A 23,843-nucleotide genomic window follows, 5' to 3' on the forward strand; every position below is an offset into this window, starting at 1 on the left:
TCACCATCATACTCCCTCCTCCTGGATACAGGGTGAGTCTGCGTGCCTGAAGTTAGGCATGGCCATAAGCCCTGCTTTAACCAACGAAATGGGAAAGAAAATGACTGAGGGTCCCTTCTGGGTAGCAGTGAGTTGTCTCAGCCCTTTTCCCACCTCTGTGGTGGCCATGGAAGCACACATGGAGATGACACCTCCATCAGCTGGGGTCCTAGTGGGAATACAATCAGCAGAGCCCTCCTGCTGGTTAAAGTAAACATGTAGCAGGAGTGAGAAATAAATGTTTGTGGTTTTAAGACACTGAGATTTAGGGGTAATTAGTTACCACGGCATAAACTAGCCTATCTCGACTAATGCCGTGTCCAATTTAATTTCATATTGATCATACTGCCAGATTTTCCTCTGAGTATCCAACAATACTCCATTTTTAAAAGTTTCATTGCTACCAAGGCTGAACATTATTTGCTGTTTATTACTAGTCTTTCCTCTTGTGGAAATTATCTAGTCATATCCTTTACCCACTTATCCACCGAGGTTTTATAGATGTCCAAATATTCTTGTATGAACTTGGTGTACATGATGCCCTTTGTCATTTTTACAACTGGTCTAGCTAATAATGTTAATATGAAAATAGCTACAATAAAGCAGCAATACTTACTGAAGTCTTACACATGCTAAGCGGGCTATAAACCGTTTCACATGCTGTCTCTTTTTATTCTCATACTGAACCTATGAAATAAGTGCTCTTATGCCCATTTTACGAATGAGGAAACAGACACTCAGCAAGGTGAAGTGGCCTGGCCAGGAGGGGGCAGAGCTGGCATTTGAGCCCAGGTGGTCTCACCACAGAGCCCGGGCTCCACATCTCCCTGAGCAACAGCTGCTAACTTCTCCCTCTGCCTGGTGCCCCAGCACTCACCTTCCCAATCTTGGGGAAGACCTTCATCCAATCTGACTTTCTCCTCTAGCTTCCTATTTTTTCCCCTTCCTTTCTTTCTCAGCTTTGGTTACCACACTCATTTTTTTTTCCCCTCAGTTTCTATGAGCTGACTTCTTTTCTGACCCTACTACTGAAAACTCACCCTCAAAAATCCCTGATTCTGGGCTTCCCTGGTGGCGCAGTGGTTGAGAATCTGCCTGCTAATGCAGGAGACACGGGTTCGAGCCCTGGTCTGGGAAGATCCCACATGCCACGGAGCAGTTGGGCCCGTGAGCCACAGCTGCTGAGCCTGCGCGTCTGGAGCCTGTGCCCCGCAACGGGAGGGGCCGCAATAGTGAAAGGCCCGCGCACCGCGATGAAGAGCGGTCCCCGCACCGCGATGAAGAGTGGCCCCCACTTGCCGCAACTAGAGAGAGCCCTCGTACGAACCGAGGACCCAGCACAGCCAAAAATAAAATAAATAAATAAATAAATAAATAAATAAATTTAAAAAAAAAAAAAAAAAAGGCAATTGACTGTTTAAAAAAAAAAAAAAAAAAATCCCTGATTCTGGGACTTCCCTGGCGGTCCCGTGGTTAAGACTCCGTGCTTCCAATGCAGGGGACGCGGGTTCGATCCCTGGTTGGGGAACTACGATCCCACATGCTGCACGGTGCAGCCAAAAGATTTTTTTAAAAATCCCTGATTCTTCCTGGCCGAGCTCCAAGGCCTTTGGTCAGCCCTCATTCTTCCTCACTCTCTGTGGTTTCTGACACTGTCTCCTGCCACGCCTTCCTTCTCTGGCTTCTATGGCAGCCAGGGCTCCTGGTTCTCCTCTAACCTTTCTGACTGCTTATCTCTGGCTTGCTCACCGGCTCTTCCTCCCACCCTCACCTGCCACGGCCATCGGTCCTCAGCTCTCTCTGCCCCTCTGTCTTTCTCTCCCCCGCCGGCAGCTGCTCTGGGATCTGCATGTCGGGCCTTAAGCTCACACCTAAGCCACACTGTTGCCACATTTGCACCTGGGCACAGGTACATCCCACAGACTGCCCCAAACTAAACAGCTTTCCCCAAGAAAGCAGCTTCCCTACTGGACTTCTCTATTTCTGTCAATGATTCTATTCTTCTCTCAACTGCTCAGTAACCTCTGCATTTTCTGTGATTCAGCCCTTCCCGCCAATGCCCAAGGCCATTCCATTATCCACCAACATTTGATTGATTGATGCCATTGATTCTACCTTGAAAGGCATCTGGAATTTGTCCTGCCCTTCCCTTTCCTACCACCACTAGTGCTCGTGGGATCAAGTCCAAACACCCCCTTTCTGGGAATTTGAGACTCCATGTGATCTGACCTCCTCTTTCTCCCCTGAAGACCTGGGGCTCTCTGCTGTAATCAGACAGCTCTTGTCACACCAGATCATGGCATAGGGGGAAGCAGCTATGGAGACTAGGCCAGTGATGGGGCCAAAGCACACTAGCAAACAAAATCAAGGGCACAGTGAACAAAGGGCAGAGAGGGCGGCAGGTCCAAAGGCTATACAAAGAGCACCAAGGAAATGTTTGGGAATTGCAAGAGAGATGGTCAAAGTCCAGCCAAATGAAGATCCTGGAACTGGGGCGACAGGAGCAGAGGGGCTGTGGGGTCAGGGCACAGCAGTGACAATGAGGAGACATGCCAAATCGGTGAGGACTCCATCATCTTGTTACGCAGGCCAGCTGGCTGGGAGGCTAGCAGGACAAGGGCAGAGATGTGGGTGGGTGAAGAGTGCTGGCCCGGAGAGCAAAGTCGGTTTTCTACCGGAAGCACTTGCTTAAAGGATGGATTTCACTGGCTCATGCTCACACCAACCTCTCTGTCTTCTCTTCTTCTTTCCAAACCAACTCATCTTTCAGGATCACACAAGACCTCAACATCCAAGCCACCATAGTACCATCTCCCTCTTTCCCTAAACTCCTTTACCACTTACCTGAATTACTCATTCTGACACTTAATCACCTGGGTTCCTACCAAAACTACCTAAAAACATTAGGGTGCACTGACTCTGTGCAAAGCAGCAGCCATAAAGAATAAAGGAAATTTTAAGATGGTGTCTGTCCTTAAGCCTCTCAGAATACAGAAGAGAGATACACACATGGAAAGATATCATTTACATCCCTGTTGTTAGGTAGGCGCCAAAGGGACAGAAGAAGAGTGAAAGTCAGAGAATGCTGGAAGAACTAGGATGTGGGGAGGCCTTGAGGGATGAAGAGGGCTTTGATGCGCAGAGGAGGTGGAAATACGAGAAAAAGGGTTCTGTGTGTATGGAAGGGGACGAGTGTGGTATACACACAGAGAACAGACTGGAAGAGCAGGTTACTAAATATTAACTAACTTTAAAAAATACATATTTATGTATTCACTGAGAAGAATCATCCTTTATTGAAATGCTAAGGAAGGAAAAGTCTGTACTCTTATGGCTTGGCAGATTTCAAGTTTAAAAAACATACATGGAGAATTCCCTGGTGGTCCAGTGGTTAAAACTCGGCTCTTTCACTGCCGTGGGCCCGGGTTCGATCCCTGCTCAGGGAACTAAGATCCCACAAGCCATGTAGCGCGGCCAAAAAAAAAAAAAGAAAAAGAAAAAGAAATTAAAAAAAAAAAAAAACATGGAGTTTCTCACTTCATATTAATAAGGAATTAATGTTCAAGCTTTTGTTATCTGGCTGAAAACACCAGTTCTGGAGAATTTGGTGCCACATGTCAACAGGAAAGTCAGGTTGGTTGGCAATGGCATTAGTACTCAGTGGAAACATGGAAAAACACACAACCTGCTGCTTCTTGTGGACCTCTCTGTTCCCACAAGGCCAGAGACGGTTTGGGATCAACCACTGACCTCCAGGCTAGGAGGTTTCCCAAATGCTCCGGATTATAGACTCTTAATGTCTACCTCAGAAATTAAGCCCTCCAACTTGACGCCAAGGCACCCTCGCTGACCGAGAGCCCTCACTCTATGATTAGAAACGACATGGGGTGGAGATTTAGGGTGGTTCACAAGCTGCCACAAGGGCTGACTCATTTCCAGGGCTTGTGGTGACACTGCACCGCAGGCAGCCGCCTTGGGCAGAGGAAGTGCTTGCTCTGAGGAGGACACAGCCCTTGAGAGAGGGCACTGCTCAGCCTGGCAGACAGTTACTTGGGGTGGTAACAGGGATGGCATCTCATCCAATCATGTGAAACATCAATTCGTTAAGGATTACAGCTTTCTGTACGAGTAAAAGCTTCGCTTCCTAGAATTTCACGGAGGGGTAGATTTCCTTAGAAATCCAGGAAGATGCTTTCCTTGAGTTAACCACCAAGCAGATTCTGATCCTAAAACCCAGTCCCCCCAACAGACTCCATTTGCACAGAAGGTATCCTCGAGGCTGCTGCAGAGAACTGGGGGCTTCCAAAATTGGTTGCTTTACACACCGCTGCTTCAGACAAAGATGAAGTAAAACTGCAGTCAGCTCTTAACCCTCTACACCGCTGGATGGCAACAGGGGCAGTTAGAGTTTAGAAATCATATTTATTAACCCTCTAGAACACACTTTCAAAGTCAAGTTGTTGTCTTAATTATACGTTACTAGTAAAGCATATACTGCTTTGTAGTATCGAGTGTACTGTCATAGTGAAGGGAGCCGTGCCGTGGAGCAGGCAGACAAAAGGATTAGTTTGACATCGAGCCTAGTCTGGGAAAGACTGAAAGAGAGGGTGACTTGGCAATGGGACCGGCCTTGCACGGAGCAGAGGCCCACTTGCCCATCCATATGTGCTGGGTTTGACACCGTTGTGATGGAATCAGCTGTAGCACATCTTCTTTTGCCTTTTTGAAGGCATGGTAGAGCCCTGAAGAATAAACTCAGGCATGATGAACAGGGGAATAGGTTGGTCATACGTTTCTGGAAACTGAAATTGACTGCTTTAAGGAGTGCACGGCACGTGGGAGATGTGCTGCCTTCCATCTGAACTAAATCAAAGAAGTCTTGAATATTCTGGATTTGGAAGCTTTTAGATCTTTCAGCAATTCCTGCATGAAGGCACAGAGTCTCTAACAAGAAGCTACAACCTGTACCAAGGTTAGAGAAAGTGGATGAATTTCTCCACAGGCTCAGCTTGCTCATCTTAATTCAATACAAGAGGCCTCAAAGATGGTAGCACTTTCCTCCTGGCCTCTTGGATAAGTGACTTGCTAGGGTAGAGACAGTACAGGTGGGCAACATCCAAGAGTTAAATTAAACCTGACCACTGGTGAACTGAACACCTACCCCTAATGCATACCCCCTTATAAAAACCTCACCATCTGATGGCAGAAGACAGTAACAGAGGGTGGCCAACGCATCCCCGTTTGTCTGGTACTTCCCTGGTTTTAGCATCGAAAGTTCCATATTCTGGGAAACCTATCAGTCCTGGGAAAACCGGGACGTTTGGTCAGCCTAGTAACAGAGGACAGTAGCCAAGGTTTAACAACTCAACTTTCTCACCTTGACCGCTTTGGTTTGGGCCATGTCATCAGAAACAAGCAATTTTAAGATGAAGTCACCTGAGAACGTGTCCTCACTGAAGCTAACCATCAATAATCAGTCTCAACAGAGATGATTTTGAGTCTTTCATCTTTCAAGAACTCTCTTGTAATGTAAGTTTCCCAAAAATGTGCTTGAAGGTCTGGTGCCTACATAATAAGCCCACCAGAGCACTACAGATCCACTTATCAATTGTTAATGGTTTACCACAAGCATCTAAGGAAATATTTACACAGTTCTTAAAATGGGTAAAATCAGGTCAAGAGAATTAAGACTCTTGGCAATTAGGAGATTATCCTATAAAAAGGACAAAGCTTTAGTGTTCAGCCAAGGAGGAAAGGATCTAAATCTGATTTGGAATGTCTCTGGGAACAAGAGGGAATTAAGAATTTAAGCCCAAGATAATCAAATTCTTTTCAACTTTAACTCACTATAAATAAGCAGTGCTGGCTCCAGAATTTCTACCCAGGAGGGGCCTAGGGGTGACAATCTGACTGGAAGGGGACATGTGAAGCTGCTTTTGCATGGTGTTTTATTTAAGACTGAGAAAACACCAATTGTCTATATCCAAGACCCTTGCCCTAGCTTCCCCTGTGATGCTGCCACTGCAAATAGACAGTAAAATAAAAAGGAGGCAAGGAAGGAAATGGGAAGGGGAGTAGGAGTTTATATACGGAGTCCTTTGCCCTTTAGATTTGGAAAATAATTCCATATACCGCAGTATCAGAGAGATCTGAATTAGTGCTTTTCTGTTGAGTACTTCTAATTATTTAATATGTCCTTGGTACATGAGGACAAAAATAGTGTATCTTGCATATATATATATATATATATATATATATATATATATATATATATAGTATTTTTATATATAGAATCAGGCTTTTATTTGGGGTACATATAAGAAAAATGAATATTACTGTTAGGAGGGGAATGTGTACGACTGCAACAGAGAGGGAATTGGTATTGCTTGAGAGAAGAAATAATTAGGAAGCACAGTTGTGCAGAAACCAATAACATTTTTTGTTTTTGTTTTTGTTTTTTGGTTGTGCCGTGTGGCATGCAGGATCTTAGTTCCCCGACCAGGGGTCGAACCCACACTCCCTGCAGTGGAAGCTTGGAGTCTTAACCACTGGACTGCCAGGGAAAAATCCCTAAAAATTTTGTTCACAATGAAAAAGTTTTTAAAAATGACCTTTTAAAAATACCTCCCAACAATGGAGTCTCAGAGAAGTAGATCTTCAAATGTTCATTAACCAAGACTAACGGAGGACCACTGGCAGGAAACTAAAAATATGGACTAATTATGATGAGAACAACATTTCAATAGGATTCTTGTTTGGAGTGTGTACTCTTGGTGAGTGAGGAGAGAAACAGAAAAAAACCACAGAAGATGAACCCATTACGATCCATGGAAAGGTCATGGGGTTTCTGCCATTCTCTTATGAGTGTCTGAAGCAGCTTCAAAGAGGAAATGCTCAGAAAGGGCACCATGGCATAGGTGAGTCAACTACTATTTTTGACTTGGTGTTGGAATGGGTGTGACCCTCTTCTTCAAGTTTCAGGTATCTCTCAAACTCACAGAGAATAATAACATCCAGTTCTTATTAATACAGGTGGCAGCTGGTTGCAGAAGAAACCCATTACCTTTTTGTCTCTGGGGAAGAAAGGACCCACAAACATGTGGCTGAGGTTTTGATCACACTGCTTCCCTTCTCCAGACCCTGTAGGGACTCACAGATGTCTCTTGCATCCGATAAAAACACCTCAGCTATCCGCTTTCAGGCTTGTCTATTAGCTAAGTGCTCCATCACATTCCTCCTAAATGCCTTCATCTTCAGCTATACCACGACCCATACTGACAGGCCTGCTAATGAATGAAAAAGCAGAAGCCTGGCTTCCCACAGGGAATATATACATTTTAATAGCAGGCTTCCAGAGATGGGGCACCTGCTTCCTGCCTTCATTTTCTAACCAGGACCTGGTGATGGAAAATACAAGGGAAGGGCAGAGGCTGCAAACTGCCTTTCTGCATAGACCTGGGGTTGCCCTGACTTAATTTAAGACCAAACAACCAATCTATCTTCTTTCAGAGACAGCATGGTGACTTCCTAATAAACAAAACTTGATCAGAGCCGAAGGTACACCTGATTCCCTGGAGAGCCCCTGAGCAGCACTGATTGCATAAGCTGGAAACAGTGTGGTTTCTTTCGCCTGAGCACGTGGCAGTCACCAAAATGGGAACATCCCTCATCTACACCTGTCTATGGAAAACGAGAGACAGAACGGCATTATACTTAAAGATTTGGCATTGCTAGGAATCCTGTTCTGTCTGGTCAAGAGTATGGCTCTTGATTTGGGGGTACATATACTCCACTGATGAAGAAAAGAGACAGACACAGATCCCTAAAGAACAAGATGAAATGTGCTAAATGGACACAGAAGCTACATGCTGGGGAAACACGGGTAGGAAGATGGAAGAGGGTCTCATTCTGGCTGAAGAGGAGTTGGAGGAGGTCAGGCAAAGTTTCTCAGAATTGAAGTTATTTAAAGTTTTTCTTACAGGGTAAGGAGGTATCTTGGTGGAGAGAGAAAGAAGGGATTTGGGGGAGCCAGGGATGAAAACCTAAGGGGCAGGCACTTAACGGGCAATGGGAGAACGCCATGAGTGGTAAGGCAGGCCAGGTAGGCTGGGGTCACACTGTAGCACCCTGGGTGCTGGCCTGCTTGAAGAACCCAATTCAAGTGGTATTGTGACAGAGTGGGGCAGAGGCAGGGAGGTGACTCGGGACACTCCTGTAAAGCACAAGGGAGTGGCAGTTACACAGGTGAATATATATGCAAAAGGCCCCGAGCTGTATACTTAAGGTTTGTGTATTTTAATATATGTAAATGATAGCTCAAAAAAGTCCTTAAAAAAAACAAAAGCCCATGGGATCCAGTGTCCCCTTGTCTTAGAGCAAGGGGAGTGGGAATAGTTAGGAGAGGGCAGATACACAAGAAAATCCTCCTCTTTGGGTTCTTGCCCTTACCTTGTAGCCAGGGCTCCCCAACCCCAGGGTCCTTCCCGCAGGAAACTCTTCCGGTGCTTGGTGACAATGCAGTGGTCCTAGACTCAGAGGATGTTAGTGTTGAAAGGGTACTGCAGGAAAGCTACCTGTTTCAGTTTATTATTTTATTATTTTAATTTTAATTTTTTTTCTGGCTTAAGTAGCAGAAATTACTTCTCACAATTTTAGAGGCTGGAAGTCCAAGATCAAGGTGTAAGCCAATCTGATTCCTGGTGAGAGCTCTTTTCCTGGCTTGTAGAAGGCCACCTTCTTGCTGTGTCCTTATATGGTAGAGACAGAGCACTGGTATCTCTTCCTTTTCTTACAAGGGCACTAATCCTATCATGAAGGCCTCACCCATATGACCTCATTTAACCCATATTATCTCTTAGAGGTCCCATCTCCAAATATCATCACATCAGGAGTTAGGGCCTCAACATATGAATTTGGGGAGGGACACAATTCAGTCCATAGCACAACCCATTTCCCAAGCCACACTGGGATGGTTCAATGTGAGTTAGAATAGGAAAAGAGGTAGTATACACAGCCAGAATAATGGGGTCAATCAGCCCTGTTTTTTTCATGCATTACAGTTAAAGAATTACTATCAGAAACACTCAACCTTTTCTTCATGGCTTAAAACTAGAGATATGTGTAAAGCACAGCTCTAGAATGTTCCCCTCTTCATGGCTCTGTGACTTCTAGTCACTGAGTCATTCACCCCCAACAAAAAGCTGGGGTATTAGAAGTCTACGTGGTGTCTGCCGCATGTATAAATAAAAAGAATATTGATGCTGTCTTGGGTAGTACTTTCCTATCATAGCTTCATGATGAGAAGTAGCTTTGTAAGACTGTTTCATTTTATACACAAGGAAACCAAGGATCAGAGGGCCTGTCACTTGGTCCAGGGTTCTCCAGCTAGTTTAGAAGAAGACCTCAGTTTGTATCCTAATCTACATTTCAAATCAAGCCTTTTTCTCTACACCACTGCTGCCAACGGCCATTAGGAAATCTGAATGGTTGATAGAATTCTGAAGCTGTTAAAAATCAAATATTAGAAGATATGTAGGAGCATGGATAAATGTCCACGGTATACCAAGTGTTTTGTTTTGTTTTAATTTTTTGACTGCGCCACAAGGCATGTGGGATCTCAGTCAGTTCCCCCGCAGGGGATCGAACCTGCACTCCCTGGATTGGAAGTGCAGACTCTTAATCACTGGACCGCCAGGGAAGTTCCCAGGGAACACAAAGTGTTAAAGCAGGTTACCAAATGCTATATATGTCCCTGACTTTGTTGGGGGAAAGTATCTGCAGCAGAAAAAAACCCACAGGGGTGATGACCAAAGTAGTAATGATATGAATCTCTGAGGAGGAGACTTACAGATGATTTTTGTATGTTTCACTTTATTCTCCATTTTAAAAAATGAATATGCATTAAATTTTTTATTCGGGAAAAAACGGAGATCTGTATCATCATCTACATTTTCTCATAATACTGATTTGAGCTTTTAGTTTGCTTGTTTCACTAAAAGCAAACACTTCTTGAGAACAAAAAAACGGAATTGCTAGGTAAATATTGATCTGTTGCTAAGTGAACAAGAGACATATCATCCCATCTTAGAAAAGTTTTCTTCCAGACATTAAAAGGTTCACTTCTAATGTATCTTTGGATAGGTGATCTCAAAACAGATTTAAAAACTGACTTCAGTGCTGAAAGGAGGGAAAAAAAAAATCCCTATTCTCCTAACAGGTTTTCGATGTTCACCTTTCACCGACTTTTTTTTCTACACCAGAACAGCAAGAGGCTATGTCCTGATTCCGGACATAAGTCATAATAACTGGCCACTTTCAGTCGGGGTTACTGAGTAACACCATTAACTTGTTGTAAATCAATTAACTGACATTTCTAGCCTAGATGATTGTTTGTGAAGGCTGCAGACAGGCTTCCTCTGGGAAAAAAAAATCTTCAAAGTCCCAGGAGAAGCACTTTTACCCATAACAGATATGTTTCCTGCCCTCAGCTTCAAATATATGGAAGGCTGTTACAAACACGCCACACAGAGAAAGAACATCAAGGCCACTGGCTTCCGACAGTAATTAAAATAGAAAGAGGGTCATGCAGGAATCGGAAGGCCACTCTGGGGCCAGTCCTGCTAGAGACTCTTGTCATGGGCTGGCCCCTCACTGCTCTCGGCTTCCTCTCTCTCACCTGCACCCTGAGAAAGTTCTCTGTCCCCCTCCCTGTGGATAGGAAGGAAGCCAGCTCTGGGGTCACAGACTTGGGTCCAGTCTCCGCCTCTGCTACTCCTCATTTCCCCATCCTTAAAATGAGAGGAAAAATGAATCCAACCTCAAAGTTGTTAAGAGGATTAAATGGCATAATGCCTATGAGAGATACTCAAAATTTTAAATGCAGTAATGTGGATGAGAGTGTAACAGGAAAATATTTTGGTGATATGCTATGTGAACACAGGATATAGTTTTTCCCAAAATTAAGAGTATAAATAAAAAATAAGAACCTAGTTAAAAGATGGAGGGGAAAAGTGAATCCTTTTGCCCTTTAATAATCATTTGTCACGATCAAGTCAGAGAATGTGGGTGTTTGGCATTTAGCTGTTTTAAGTAATGTTCCAACGTGCTCTCTAGAGCACGTTGGTCCTGTGCTCAACAGGACAGGTCTTGGAAGTACATAGTTTCTGGGGAATTGTCACAGCCACCTTCAAACCATAGCTGAGTCCTAAACATGCATCAGTTCTGCCTTTAACCTAGGCTGACCTCCACCCCTCCTTGATTTGTGTTCACCAGGAAGGAACGTGGCAACTGGTTAATGAAGGGGGTGGTGGGAGAGGGTGGCCAGAGCCACGAGGTCCAAGGAGACTGTGACCAGGGATGCACTTCCATCGCAGGAGGGAGGGTGGGGGCAATCGCAATAGAGGTCACGTAGCGCCAGGACAGTTCCATAGGCTCACTGAGAAAGAGTGCCAGGAAGGGGAAAAAGCAAAGAGAAACTATTGGACTTATGTCTCTGGGTATTTTTCAAAGAAAACAAGAAAAGAGGTTAAAAAAAACCCCTGCCAAAATCAGCTTTTTTTTTTTTTTTAAACACTTTGAACAATTAGTGTGGAATCAAACCTTACGTGATGTTTATCCAGAGCCTGGACAGGAGCAACTTTCCCAGGGCTTCCTCTAATTACTTAGGAACCAATGCTGGGTGGAAATGTGTACTCATCTGCCTAAAATCTTGTAGCTCTTTTAATATCTTGGTTTTCAAAAGCTCTCTACAAAGAGAAGACCTGGGAACTAGGTCTAACTGGGTCCCACTCAATCTGAAATCGGGTGTAAATGTTCCTTGCCAGATGAGTGAATTATCTAAATTAAGTATGGAAGAAAAATGCTGGACAATTTTGAAAACATACCAATTCTGTGTACGCTCCTCAGAGAGGAGCGTTTTCAATGCAAACACTGCTTGCTAAGAACACCACGTCCTTGATAATGGTTGTGGAGCCTACTGTAATGTAAAGTCCCTTCAGCAGGGGCGGGTCCAAATTTACTATGATGACATTTATATGGTACACGGCAGTCCACAGGTGTTAGGCAATATGACGGAGTTATAAGTCTCTCTCGACTTGATAGCAACTTTTTGGAGTCATGGCATTATTGTTACAACTATGAGCAAACTGTACACAAACACCCAAAACACCTGCAGCCCACAGCTCTTCACCCGTGGGTAACAGCACATGAAAATGAACTAGACAATCAAAGAGGACAAAGCAAGAGCCCAAACTCTCAGGTGTCTCTGCTGCCCATCTGCTCTTAGAAGGGAATAATTCACCCAACAGAGGCGGTGAGAGGTTATACCGGGATAGAGGGAAGAGCTTCTGCTACTGTCCACTGAGTATTAGAAACTTTGTTAGGTGCTCTGGGGACACAGTTGGGATAAAGACAGCTCTCCGAGCAGCGTCCATCTGAAAAGGCACACCTGGCAGAGTGGACTAAGCTTGAAGAGGCACAAACAAGGTGAAGCAGCAATGACGAGGAAGGAGGAAGGAACTAAGACCCCGGAGAGCGTGGACTGCTTCACGTGAGAGGCTTGTTCCAAGCGCTGCAGGAAGACGGAGTTATTCAGAAGACATCAACAGGGGAAGATGTCACGACGCATCTCCTGAAAACAGCACGTGTGATGTGGAATGCAGATACCCTTTGTTTTACAACTACGGTTTCCTCTATCAGAAGCAGTGCTCACCCCTGCCACCCCCAAAACACAGACCTGGGGCTTCTGCAGGGAAATCTGGTTCACTTGAAATGAAAACCCTCTCTTTAAGTGGATTCTCTTAGTTAATGCTCAGTATATTTTTCAATAAGGCAGAGGGACAGTACCCAATGAATGAGCGTGTACTTTTTTTGCTCATTAATTATTTTGGGTCAGGATGATTTCTCTGTCTTAGAACTGGCAACAGAGCATTTGATAAAGGGCTAGAATATTGTCTAAGCTTTCTGTATCTACCTAAAAATGACAACTGTTTTCTGCAAAGTCCTTGTCATGGATGATGACACCACACCGTGGAGGAAGGGATGTTTCCAGGCAACAAAGATCTGAGGCTGTCTCCTACCCGCCAAGATTCGAACGCCAGGCTCCTATGGAGACGGTGGCTACTTTAACACCAATGACACTATTTTACATGGATGCCTTGAGGACACATTGTGAGAAGGTTCTTCTCTGAACACTGCAAAGACAGATGAGCAGGAGGGTGTACAGGTGGGTTTGAGGTCTACTCACTCTTTGGTCAGAAGAGGACAGGATTTGAGCAGGAAGCACGAGAGCCCCGAGTCCTGGAAGTAGAGTTCAGGTGGGGCCGTGGGGCTCTTCAGGTTCAAACACCGGACAATCACATACAGCACAGCAGCCACTGCGGCCAGCTTCACCCCGTCAAACACGGCAGGGAGCTCGGGGGTCTCCAGCATGGCATTCATCTTGATCTGGGGAGCAGGGGTACAGGCAGGTTTAGAAGCACGTGGGGAGGGGAGGAGCCCACCACACAGAGACAAAGCCAGCGATCACCTGTCACGATCCAGATGTGCCCGCAGAACCCACCCTGGCCGATTCCCATCGGTGCCTTACAAGTGCCAACAGACTGGCAACAACCCAGATCACGAACAGTCCTGAGCACTAATAAACTGGGCTGGGTGGTGTTATTTTTAACGTAATGAACGTTTATTTCTAAGATGAGAGAATTGGAAAATGCTGAGAATAGCGTCCTGTTGAGAGCAGGAGAAAGGAGTCCAGTCGGAGAGGTACGAGGGGGGCCAGGAGACGAGCTTTGATTTCTGTTACCAGGCAACCTTGAATCTCTCTGCAGACTTAACCTGCACCTGGAGTACCAGCTGCACATGAGGTGCTGTGTTTACAGCCTCGGACAGAGACATGAGATGGGACTGCTGCTGCCACCAGGTGAGGCTGTACTGCCTGCTGGCCTCTCACCTCTGTTTTCAGAGCAGGAAGGGCCTGATTCAGCCACCTGCTCCTTTGGAGGCAGCCCTGGTGCTGGAGCCAAGTTCAGGCTCAGCCCAGGTCGCAGTGGTTCTTGCTCCTGGGAGTTGTAGGCAGTGTGAAATGGAACTTGGCCACATTTTTCCCCACCGAAGGCAACTGACTATACCCGGTAGTCCAAAATTGGGCTAAAAGTGGACCAAATTCAACTGCTAGACCAAAATTAAAAACTGGAGTATGGAAAACGTACATGCATATCTGGCTTTTCATCTTCTCAGGTAGCTTTATTTTGTACACAGAACACACACACACACACACCACTCCAAACATAAAAAACCAAACATCAACAGCAACAAAACTTCATCCTCTTCCTTGCTGCAAGGCAGGAAAACAGAACATCAGCTGTTACCTTAAAAATCAGGGAAACCACAAGCTAACAAAAAGGAGAAACCGGTAACTCTGGCAGCCAAGGTAGCTATGGCAACAGCTTCCCCTGGAATGGTTTCAAGTAGCCTCTGCTAAAAACAGCATGAGAACTCTGGTGGCCAACGGTGCAGACAGAAGAGGCAAGGCAAAACAATCTCTCAAAAACATGTTTGGGGCATAACCGAATGAACTCATTTGAGACCTACAGCCAGGCCAGAGAGGTCTCAGAAGCCCTTTTCTAAAATCGAGGTGATTTTGGCAAATACAGGACCCAAACACACTGTAGACGATCTCTGGCAGGGGTTCCAACTCAGTGAGGAAAGGCAATCAAAGATCCCACAAGTAGCATAAGATATCACTCATATGTGGAATCTAATTTAAAAAAAGGAAATAAATGAACTTGTTTACAAAACAGAAACAGACTTACAGATATTGAGAACAAACGATGGTTACCAAAGGGGAAAAGTGCGGGGGTGGGGGTGGGGGGAATAAATCAAAAGCTTGGGATGAACACACACACACCACTATATATAACACAGATAACCAGCAAGGACCTCCTGTACAGCACAGGGAGCTCTAGTCAGTATTCTGTGATAACCTATATGAGAAAAGAATCTAAAAAAGAATGAATATATGTATGTGCATAACTGAATCACTTTGCTGTAAACCTGAAACTAACACAACATTGTAAATCAACTATACCCCAATTAAAAAACAAAAAAGATCCCAGCTCCTTAACTCACCATCAGGGCAAGAAAATAATTTTTTAAAATTTATCTGGCATGATTTAGAATCAAGGCTGGACCTCAGAATATACTTTTCAGCTGCATCAACCTTTGACCTTTTATGAGCTGACAGTTTCCTTAAAACTTAACTTCTGGGGACATGTCACCTCACTCCTAGGGCCATGTTCCCCAAAGGCTGTTCCCCAAACCCTTAAAACAAGGATTCTTTTAACTTGGGGTCTGTAGGTCCCCTATGGAATTCTAAGGTCCAGGAACTCCCTGAAATTATACATGAAAGTGTGTGTATCTGTAAGTTTTCTGGGAAGAGGGTCTGCAGATTTAATCAGATTCTTCAAGGGGTCTGTGACCTAAAAAGTACACAGCACCGCACTCAAAGATGCTCCAGGGGTTCCACCTGTGGCCCCTGTCCCTCATCTCTCCAAAGCCCTGCCACCTATGCCAGTCAAACCGACGAGAAACAAACAACCAAGAAGACACAGCTTGTTAATAGGGATTTTAAAAAATATATATTTTATTGAAGTATAGTTGATTTACAATGTTGTGTTAATTTTAATAGGGATTTTTAAGTGTAGTTAGCGAAGGGCCAAAACCAAAACCTAGCAGGAATTCCAGTTTCTCTGACATGATGCTGGTGATATGGAACTGAAACAGACATCCTTCTTGTCCCCTTGGTTGCAAAGAGAGGAGAGGAATACATTGGATGGCTTGACCAGTTTCCTGGCTGGTCTAGAGTAGACTTATTGAATTAAAAACGTACAAGAAGTCCCTCTGTCCCCACTTCCACTCACTACTTACTAATATCAGGGAAGGTGGGGAGAAGAAGCAAAAATAAGAGTCTCGCCAATACGTACCTACGTCACCAGTTCCTCTCTACTGCGAATGTGAACTGTTCTTGAAAAGCTGTACAGCTGGGCCGGTCAGGTCAGATCTCATTCGATTTAACCTAAAAGCTGAAAAGATCGGATGGTGATGTTTTAAAGGCTGAGAAAGAAGCAATTTAATTGAAATATAAGCATAGTCTAAGTTTTTCTGCATTTAAAGTCTTTAGGGAAAAAGACAATTTCTTTAATTAACACGTGTGACGCACTCTTGGCTGTTTGGACAGACCTGCTGGTGAAGCCTCTGTGAATCCACAGACTGACGGGCTCTCTGTGGTTTCCAGGACAAGTTATCTGCTGCGTTCAAAACTCTGGCTAACGCAAACTCACACTGCTTTTGTCCTTTATCTTGTAACATAATCTTCAGAAACACCTGACAGGTACCATCTCTGTGTGACCAATGAAATAACTTAGTCAGGTTTAGGTCAAGACAGCAGGCAGTTGACTTGTTCCATCTCTCCCAAATATACAGCTACGACAGGAAAAAATAGGAGCTGAGAAAAGTAAAAGGGCACAGATGGGCTCAAAAACACAGTTCCAGAAACAGAACAGAACTGAAAGTAATGAGTGGGGAGCCGTAACACCTGCCAGATCTGGTCCATACTGGGGGCTGGAGGCTGGCTACTCAGGGCCATCCGGAGCTAAAAGTGCTCACCGTGAGATGGGGAACCAGAGCCAGGACCACTGGGCTAAAGATCTGTGGCTTCGAAAGCAGCAGAGGAAACACAGGAGAGAAAGGGGTGGGGGAGGGACAGCCAGTGTTTATATAGCACTATCTATGTGCCAAGCTCTGCTCTTCATACTTTACCCATCCTAACGCTATTAATTGTACCTCTGAGGTAGGTACTATTATTATCCCCATTTTACAGACGACGAAACTGAGGCATAGAAAACTTGAGTAACTTGCTCAAGGTCACACAGCTAGTAGGCAGAGAAACCAAGATTCATACCAGGCTCCAAAGAGCGTGCTTTTAACCACTACGTTGTGTGAAAGCAGGAAAAGTAAAGAAAGGGAGAAACAAGAAAGAAAGTGGATAGTACCTGAAAACACAAATGAGACACCAAAAGCTTGCTCAGGTTCATGCGGCTATAAAATAGTAGAGCTGGTATTCAAGCCCAATTTTCACTGATTCGATCACACCAAAATGATTTAAAAAGAAAATGAAAGCCAGTTGAAGGGGAGATTCAATTAACCTTCAGAGTAGCCTTGTTCAACTTCAACTTTTTATTATTTCTTCACATTCTGAGGCAAATTAGCCACAGAGGACCAGGCTTTTTTGGGGAGGGGACTAAAGAGCAATGTCTCCAGCCGTATCACAAGCTACTTGACCTTTCCAGGGCTCGGCTGCCAACTAAAAAACAAGGGATGTGCCAGATCAGAGACCTTAAACTGGCAACCCATGGGATGGCAGTGCGTTTGACTGGCATTGAACAAAACTGAATTTATTAGCTGCTAAGTTATAAACACCAGGAGATTTCAGATACAAATCTGGATCTCTGGTTTCTCTTGAGAAAAAAATCCGAAGATTTGGGAACACTGATCCAGCATTCTCACATGGCAGCAATGAATGGAGCTGGGCGGGGCCGCCCCTCTAGACAGGCCATGCTCCCTCCTGGTTGCCACAGTTCCCAGCACTCCCTATCATGGTCCTCAACAATGACCTCTGGCCTACTTAATCATTGCTGGTACCTGAATGGTCCCTGAAGGCATCTGAATGTGCAACCCTTGCAGAAACCTAAGGTCCTTACTAGCCCTGGATAAGTCTATATTGATTGAATATTCAAAACATACACTATCAGTATATGTATAAATGGTAAATTAATAAAAAACAATTATGGGAAGGCAGAGTAGCAAATAACAGGAGGCAGTATGTTTTATTTATTGATATTTACACTGATGTTTATTTACACCTTCACTCTTTTCCACAAAATATTGGAGATAGCTTCAAGAGAACGCTGAATAGGGGACTTCCCTGGTGGTCCAGGGGTTAAGATTCCGTGCTTCCACTGCAGGGGGCACGGGTTCAATCCCTGGTTGGGGAACTAAGACCCCACATGCCCCACAAAAAATAAAAAGAATGCTGAATAGACTTACACAGAGAAAGATTCAGAAAAGTGGCTGACTGCTGATTGCTTCCCGGTAAGAAGTCTCTCCTCCTTTCTTTGAACAGAAACCTGGAAAATGCGCCTAGCTAGAAAAAACTAACTACAGATCCCAGGCTCCATGGCAGGTAGGCGAGTCCGCGTGACTAAGTGCTGGCCAGTTCTGGCGGGGCTGCTCTGCTTTCTGGGGAGACTCCTTAAAAGGAAGGGAGTTAACTCTTCTTCTGCCTTTTTCCCTCCCTGCCTCCTTGGAATGCAGACGACAGGGCTGCAACTCCGACAGCTATCTTGGGCTGTGAAGTGACCTTGAGGTCACTCTAGGAGCCACATGGAGAGGACAGCAGAGGAGAAAGACAGAGACCTGGGGTCCCTGGTGATTCCATGGAGTCACCATGTCAGACCCAGACTGCCTACCTCAGGAGTTCTCTTATGTAAGAGAATAAACCCTTGCATGTTTAAACCACTGTTATTTCTAGACTCTTTTAGTCTGTAATTTCTAATGACACAGGAGAAAGTACTATCTCCCCAAATCTTTATGGATGCGACACTGGTTGGGTTATTATTAGAGCACAGGCAATTTTTCTTTTTCTTTTCCAAAATTCATAATGACTACAAATTTTTTTTTATTACAAAAAAAAAAGCTTTAAGATAGCAACTAACAAAATCTAAAAAGAAATTAAGAGACTCTGTGAACAAGGAAAATACCTAGGTCAAAATATACAACTAGGGACTTCCCTGGTGGTGCAATGGTTAAGAATCTGCCTGCCAATGCAGGGGACACGGGTTCGAGCCCTGGTCCGGGAAGACCCCACATGCCGTGGAGCAACTAAGCTCGTGCACCGCAACTACTGAGCCTGCGCGCCTAGAGCCACTGCTCCGCAACAAGAGAAGCCACCGCACCGCAAGGAAGAGTAGCCCCCGCTCGCCACAACTAGAGAAAGCCTGCGCAGCAATGAAGACCCAATGCAACTGAAAATAAATAAATTAAATAAATTTATATATATAAAAGATATACAACTAAGCATACGACTAAGCCTAGAATGTGTCTGAGCTTTCTGACTGCCAGGGGGAAAAGGGAAACCTAGTCAGACCTATGGTTTCTCCAAAATGCAGAGCTAATCCGTAGTACACTCTTCTTACCTCCAGAGAGCACGACAGATACTCAAAGAAAACAGGGTTCTTCTGGCACAGATTTATAAAAAAAAATTCTGCGGGACTTTACATAAGGGAACCTTGAGTGATGTGATAGGCAATGTCCTCCTACAACTTTTTTTAATAGCAAATGCAGTAGAGAATTAATTTCCTCAACGCTTGAAAAATGCCAAGGATTTAAAATTGAATTTGATTCGGTGAAGGCAATCCTATGAGAGGTTTCTAATTATTACGGTCCAGATACAGAGCCTTGAGCTGAAGTCCTGAGGAGCAGGGCGGTTCTACCGCATGTTGCTAGGGCCACCTTCCTTGAACTTCAGTGGGCTTAAGGACCTGATGACCTACTGTGTGCCTGGCACTGTACTAAGCATTGTGTAGAACCACAGTTAAGTCGAATTCTCATTTTAACTGGGGAGAAAAGAAGTTTATGTTAGGGCTACATATACTTTAGAAACTTGGGGACAAGAATAAGTAGCCCAGGAAAAAAATAAGTGGGGAAAGGACTTATGGAGCAGCTAGAACTAGAACTGCACCTTAGTGAAGTATAGATTTAGAAGAAGTGTGTGTAAGTCTGTGTGAGAGAGATTTTGTGGTGTGTGTGCGTGTGTGTGTGTGTGTGTGTGCGTGTGCACGATATACATTAAACAAGGAATTAACTGGCAATTGTAGAATAAAACTCTTGATATTCATTTTAACTTACCTTGCTGCATTTTATTTTAGGGTCTTCTTTCTTTCTAAGTTTGACCTGCCACTAAAAATTAATATTCTGCACTTGTTCCAGACATAACAAACTTAGCTTCTATTGCACTATTTTGTGTGCCCCTTCTCCCTCTCTGGGCAGGTGAAATCCAGTTAAAGTGCACTTCAGGCAGCTTAGGGCCGGGTATGCGGAAGATGGAAAGGAGACATCCCCCCACCCACACCTCACACGCACCTGATCAGCACTTCCTCCACCCTAAGCCCCACACTTCCCTGCTCCCACTGCAGTCTTCTTATGAGTGAGATTTAGGTGCTGTAAATGATAGTTAAAATTTCATTTGTCTTCTCGACATTAACGAAGAAATCCAAGGTGCTGTCAAAGGCCCAGCAGTAAAGGAACTTTCGGTATTGCCCTCAGTCTCTAAGACAGGCTCCACTGGCATCTCCGCCAGTGCGAGGGCCTGGGCTTCTCGCTGTTCCCCCATGACTAAGGGCGTTATTTTAAGATGGAGGCACAGATTCAGTGAGAGACGCCCAGTCTGGGGGTTCTGAGACCTGGGTCCTCGTGCCTGCTCTGCCCCTTCTCAGCTGGTGACCTTGAACAAGTCCCTTAACCTTTCCGGGCCCTGAAGAACTCATTTGTAAAATGAGAGGATTAGACTAGAAGTCGATGATGCCAAAGGTCTCTTTCAGCTCAAAATTTCTGAGATTCTAGGGATAGAATTGCAGTCCTTGGCTAAAGAGCACAGGAAACGCTCTCTGTGCTCTGTAACAGAAGATAGCCCTGTCTTCCAGCCTACTTCATGGACCATTAAACAGTAAAACTCATAAGAACTAACAACGCTCAGGGCCTTTGTTCTTCCTTCAAATAAGTTAAACAGTTCTATATTTTCAGCTGTGCCATTTATGCCAATAATTCCATCATATTCATTCCACCTCCATGGGTGAGTGATGATCTCAGCCTAGGAATATTAATGTTCACTGAAAATCTAAAACTTACAGTGAAGAAAAAAACAAGCAGAGACCTCAAACACAGAAGACTCATTACCTGGTATAATGGGGTGAATATTGTTCCCCCAAAATCCACGTTCACCAGGGACCTGTGAATGTGACCTTGTTTGGATATAGGGTCTTTGCAGATATAATCAAGTTAAGATGGGGTCATACTGGTTAGAGTGGCCCTTAACCCCATGACTGGTGTCCTTGTAAGAAAAGAGAAATTTGGACACGGAACACAGAGGAGAGACCATATGAAGATGGCAGTAGAGACTGGGGTGATGCATCTCTGAACCAAGAACACCAAGGATTGCCAGCAACCACCAGAAGCTAGGAGAGAGGCAGGGAACAGATTTCCCTCAGAGCCCTCAAGAACCTGGCTGACACTCAGAACCTTGCCGACCCCTGATTTTAGACGTCTAGCCTCCAGAACTCTGACAGAATAAGCCCAAATGACCTCTCGTGACTCAGCTGTTCCATACCCCTGTTCTTCAGAGGCTGAAGAGACCCTCTGCCACATTCTTTTGGAAGTTATCCAGACAAACTCCAACCAATGCATACCAATAATCAGCTAACAACACGATACTCCCAGGCTACTTGTTAACACAAGGCAAATTGTATTCTGTGCACAAATGTTTACTAGCTTGGCCTCTTTGCCTCTGTGATTCAGCTGTCAGGACCATCCTTTCCTCTCCTGTTATAGGAAAGTGAGGGAGCCCAGAGACGGAGACATCACGGGCTGGGAGGGGAGGGCCCTCTTTCCCTTGCCACCTAAAGGACCTGACAAGTAAACTTCAATACATACATGGGTCCCATGGCAAATACTCCTCAAGGAAAACCAAACCAGACTCCTAAAGGATTTCTCTCTTCCAATTCCAATCAGGTTGAAGAGCATTATGTTTAGGTTCAGGCCCTGGAGTGAGGTAACCCAGTGTCAAATCCTGGCCCCGCCAGTTCCGGTGTTTGTCTTTGGGCAAATTTCTTACCTCCTCTGGGCCTCCTTTGCAAACTGAAGGTATTAATACACGGAAAGTATTTTAAAACAATCCTTGACATACAGTAAGTGTCCCCCAAATATTAGCCATCCCATCCCCACCATTAAACTCTCCTCCATTTTGCCTAAGTAAACACTAATCTGACAGAAATTACCGCAAAAGACACTCTTTCCCAGCTGACACAGAGGCCTCATCAACAATGAAATAACTAGTGGATCCACTGCTTGGGCCTCCTCCAACAAGTTTAAAATTAATCCCAGGACACACTCCTGATTCTTCTAACGCGGAACCGTGTTAGACTTAATAAATTGTTGGATAGTGAGTGTTCATCACGAAGGTCCATTAACAGTTCCAAGGTGTGTTCTCGTTTCTGTGCTGAAAGGGGTCTGGAGGTGCACAGCCTGGACCCCCTCCTTCCGATACACACACCCCCTCTCCCACCAAGGGACCCCTCCTTTCCCGCAGAGAGACCGTTCCTTCATCTGCACCTCCTTTCTGCAGGTAAAACCACTCGTGTCTGGCCCGGCTCTCCTAGCAAACCTCTTCAACGCCCTGAAATAAAACCCTACACCAGCATAGTAAGCCTCAGGCAGGCTTCCTTCCTCAAGAAGGCCCTATGAGTAGTGTAGTAGACAAAAACCTCACGTCATCCCAATCTGTCAGCCTTTTTGGTGGCAACTTCGAAGTAGTCAACCCGAAATGTAGGCAACATGACACCTTTGGGGAGAAAGCAGGGAGGAAAAGGGTCAGTTTCTCCCCCCCTTTATCTGCCATTTAACTAAAGAAATCAGGGCTATTGCACATACAGAAAAAAGTCACTCCACAGAAGGGGAGAAACAAGCCCAGAGCTGACTGCTAGGACAAAGCCCGCCACCCCCTCTGAGCTGTTTCTCTGTTAAGTGCTCACTGCCACGGAGCTGGGACAGGGTCAGAGGCACGGCCAGAAGGTTCTGAGGTATGTCCTAGTCTACCCAGACCTGCGTACCCTTGATAACCTGGGCCGCTTTGGGCCCCACTCTGACCTCACAGTGAGATTTCGATTCCCTGGGTGAGCGCCTCCGCCAGCAGCTCACAGCACCGCCTCTCAGCACAGCCCGGCTGTACCAGTCCTGCGTGTCCTTCTCCCAGGGACGGTCCTGTTGGCTGAGTCTTCAGGGTAACTGGGTTTTGAAATTCCCGCTCTCACCACCGCCACTACCTCAAGCCCCAAATGATGGAGAGCCCTGGCAACGACAGGGCCAAAACCCTGTTTTCCAGAGATGCCAAGAGACACTGATTGATTGATTAATTAATTAATTTTTGAACATTAAGCATCAAGTACCCACACACTTTCCTTCAGCAGATCAAACCAGGGAGCAGGCCTGGGGGCCTGGGACCAGGTTATGACACTGGGATGTGGGTGGTGGCAGGGAGACTGAAAGCAAGATCTAGTCCCAAGTCCCTTACAAATCAGGTCCTATGAGGTGAAGGGAATGTCCTAAGTCACACACAATTTGGTAAAGAGAAGAGAATTTACAGATAATTAAATATATTTAGGTTAACCTCACTCTCAGTTGCATTCAAAATTAAGAGCTTGAAATTGCCTTTTTATGCAAACTCACTCATGTGATAATAGTTTTATTTAACCATATTCTTCTACAAAGTCATAGGCCACACATTCATCCTGCTGAAATTTCAGAAAATGTCCTACAAGTTTCTAGTAAGAGGAAAGTTACCCTATGAGAGAAAATGTGAACCTCGTGTTTAAATATCAGGAATGGCTACTAACCCACAACTTTCACAAAACAAAGTCACTAAACTAAAAATAGCTGGAGACTGAGTCACCAGTTAAGCATGCACATTTAATTGGGCACTT

The 23,843-nt window shown here is 44.9% G+C and overlaps 1 protein-coding gene across 2 annotated transcripts in view; it reads right to left on the reverse strand.

The window, feature by feature from the left end:
• Positions 1 to 23,843, reverse strand: part of ABHD2 (abhydrolase domain containing 2, acylglycerol lipase) — a 107,929-nt gene that overhangs the window by 67,432 nt on the left and 16,654 nt on the right. The window contains exons 1-3 of one of the 2 annotated variants that reach the window (XM_007194351.3): positions 18,139 to 18,160; positions 16,017 to 16,115; positions 13,283 to 13,482 (exon numbers count right to left, since the gene is read on the reverse strand). In XM_007194351.3, coding sequence (XP_007194413.1) covers positions 13,283 to 13,476 — 194 coding nt within the window. In that variant the 5' untranslated portion in view covers positions 13,477 to 13,482; positions 16,017 to 16,115; positions 18,139 to 18,160. Of the gene's footprint in view, positions 1 to 13,282; positions 13,483 to 16,016; positions 16,116 to 18,138; positions 18,161 to 23,843 lie in introns of those variants that run through there. The other variant, XM_007194350.3, reaches the window with a different exon arrangement.

Source organism: Balaenoptera acutorostrata, chromosome 3, assembly GCF_949987535.1.
Source record: "Balaenoptera acutorostrata chromosome 3, mBalAcu1.1, whole genome shotgun sequence".
In the NCBI taxonomy this organism is placed as follows: Eukaryota; Metazoa; Chordata; class Mammalia; order Artiodactyla; family Balaenopteridae; genus Balaenoptera; species Balaenoptera acutorostrata.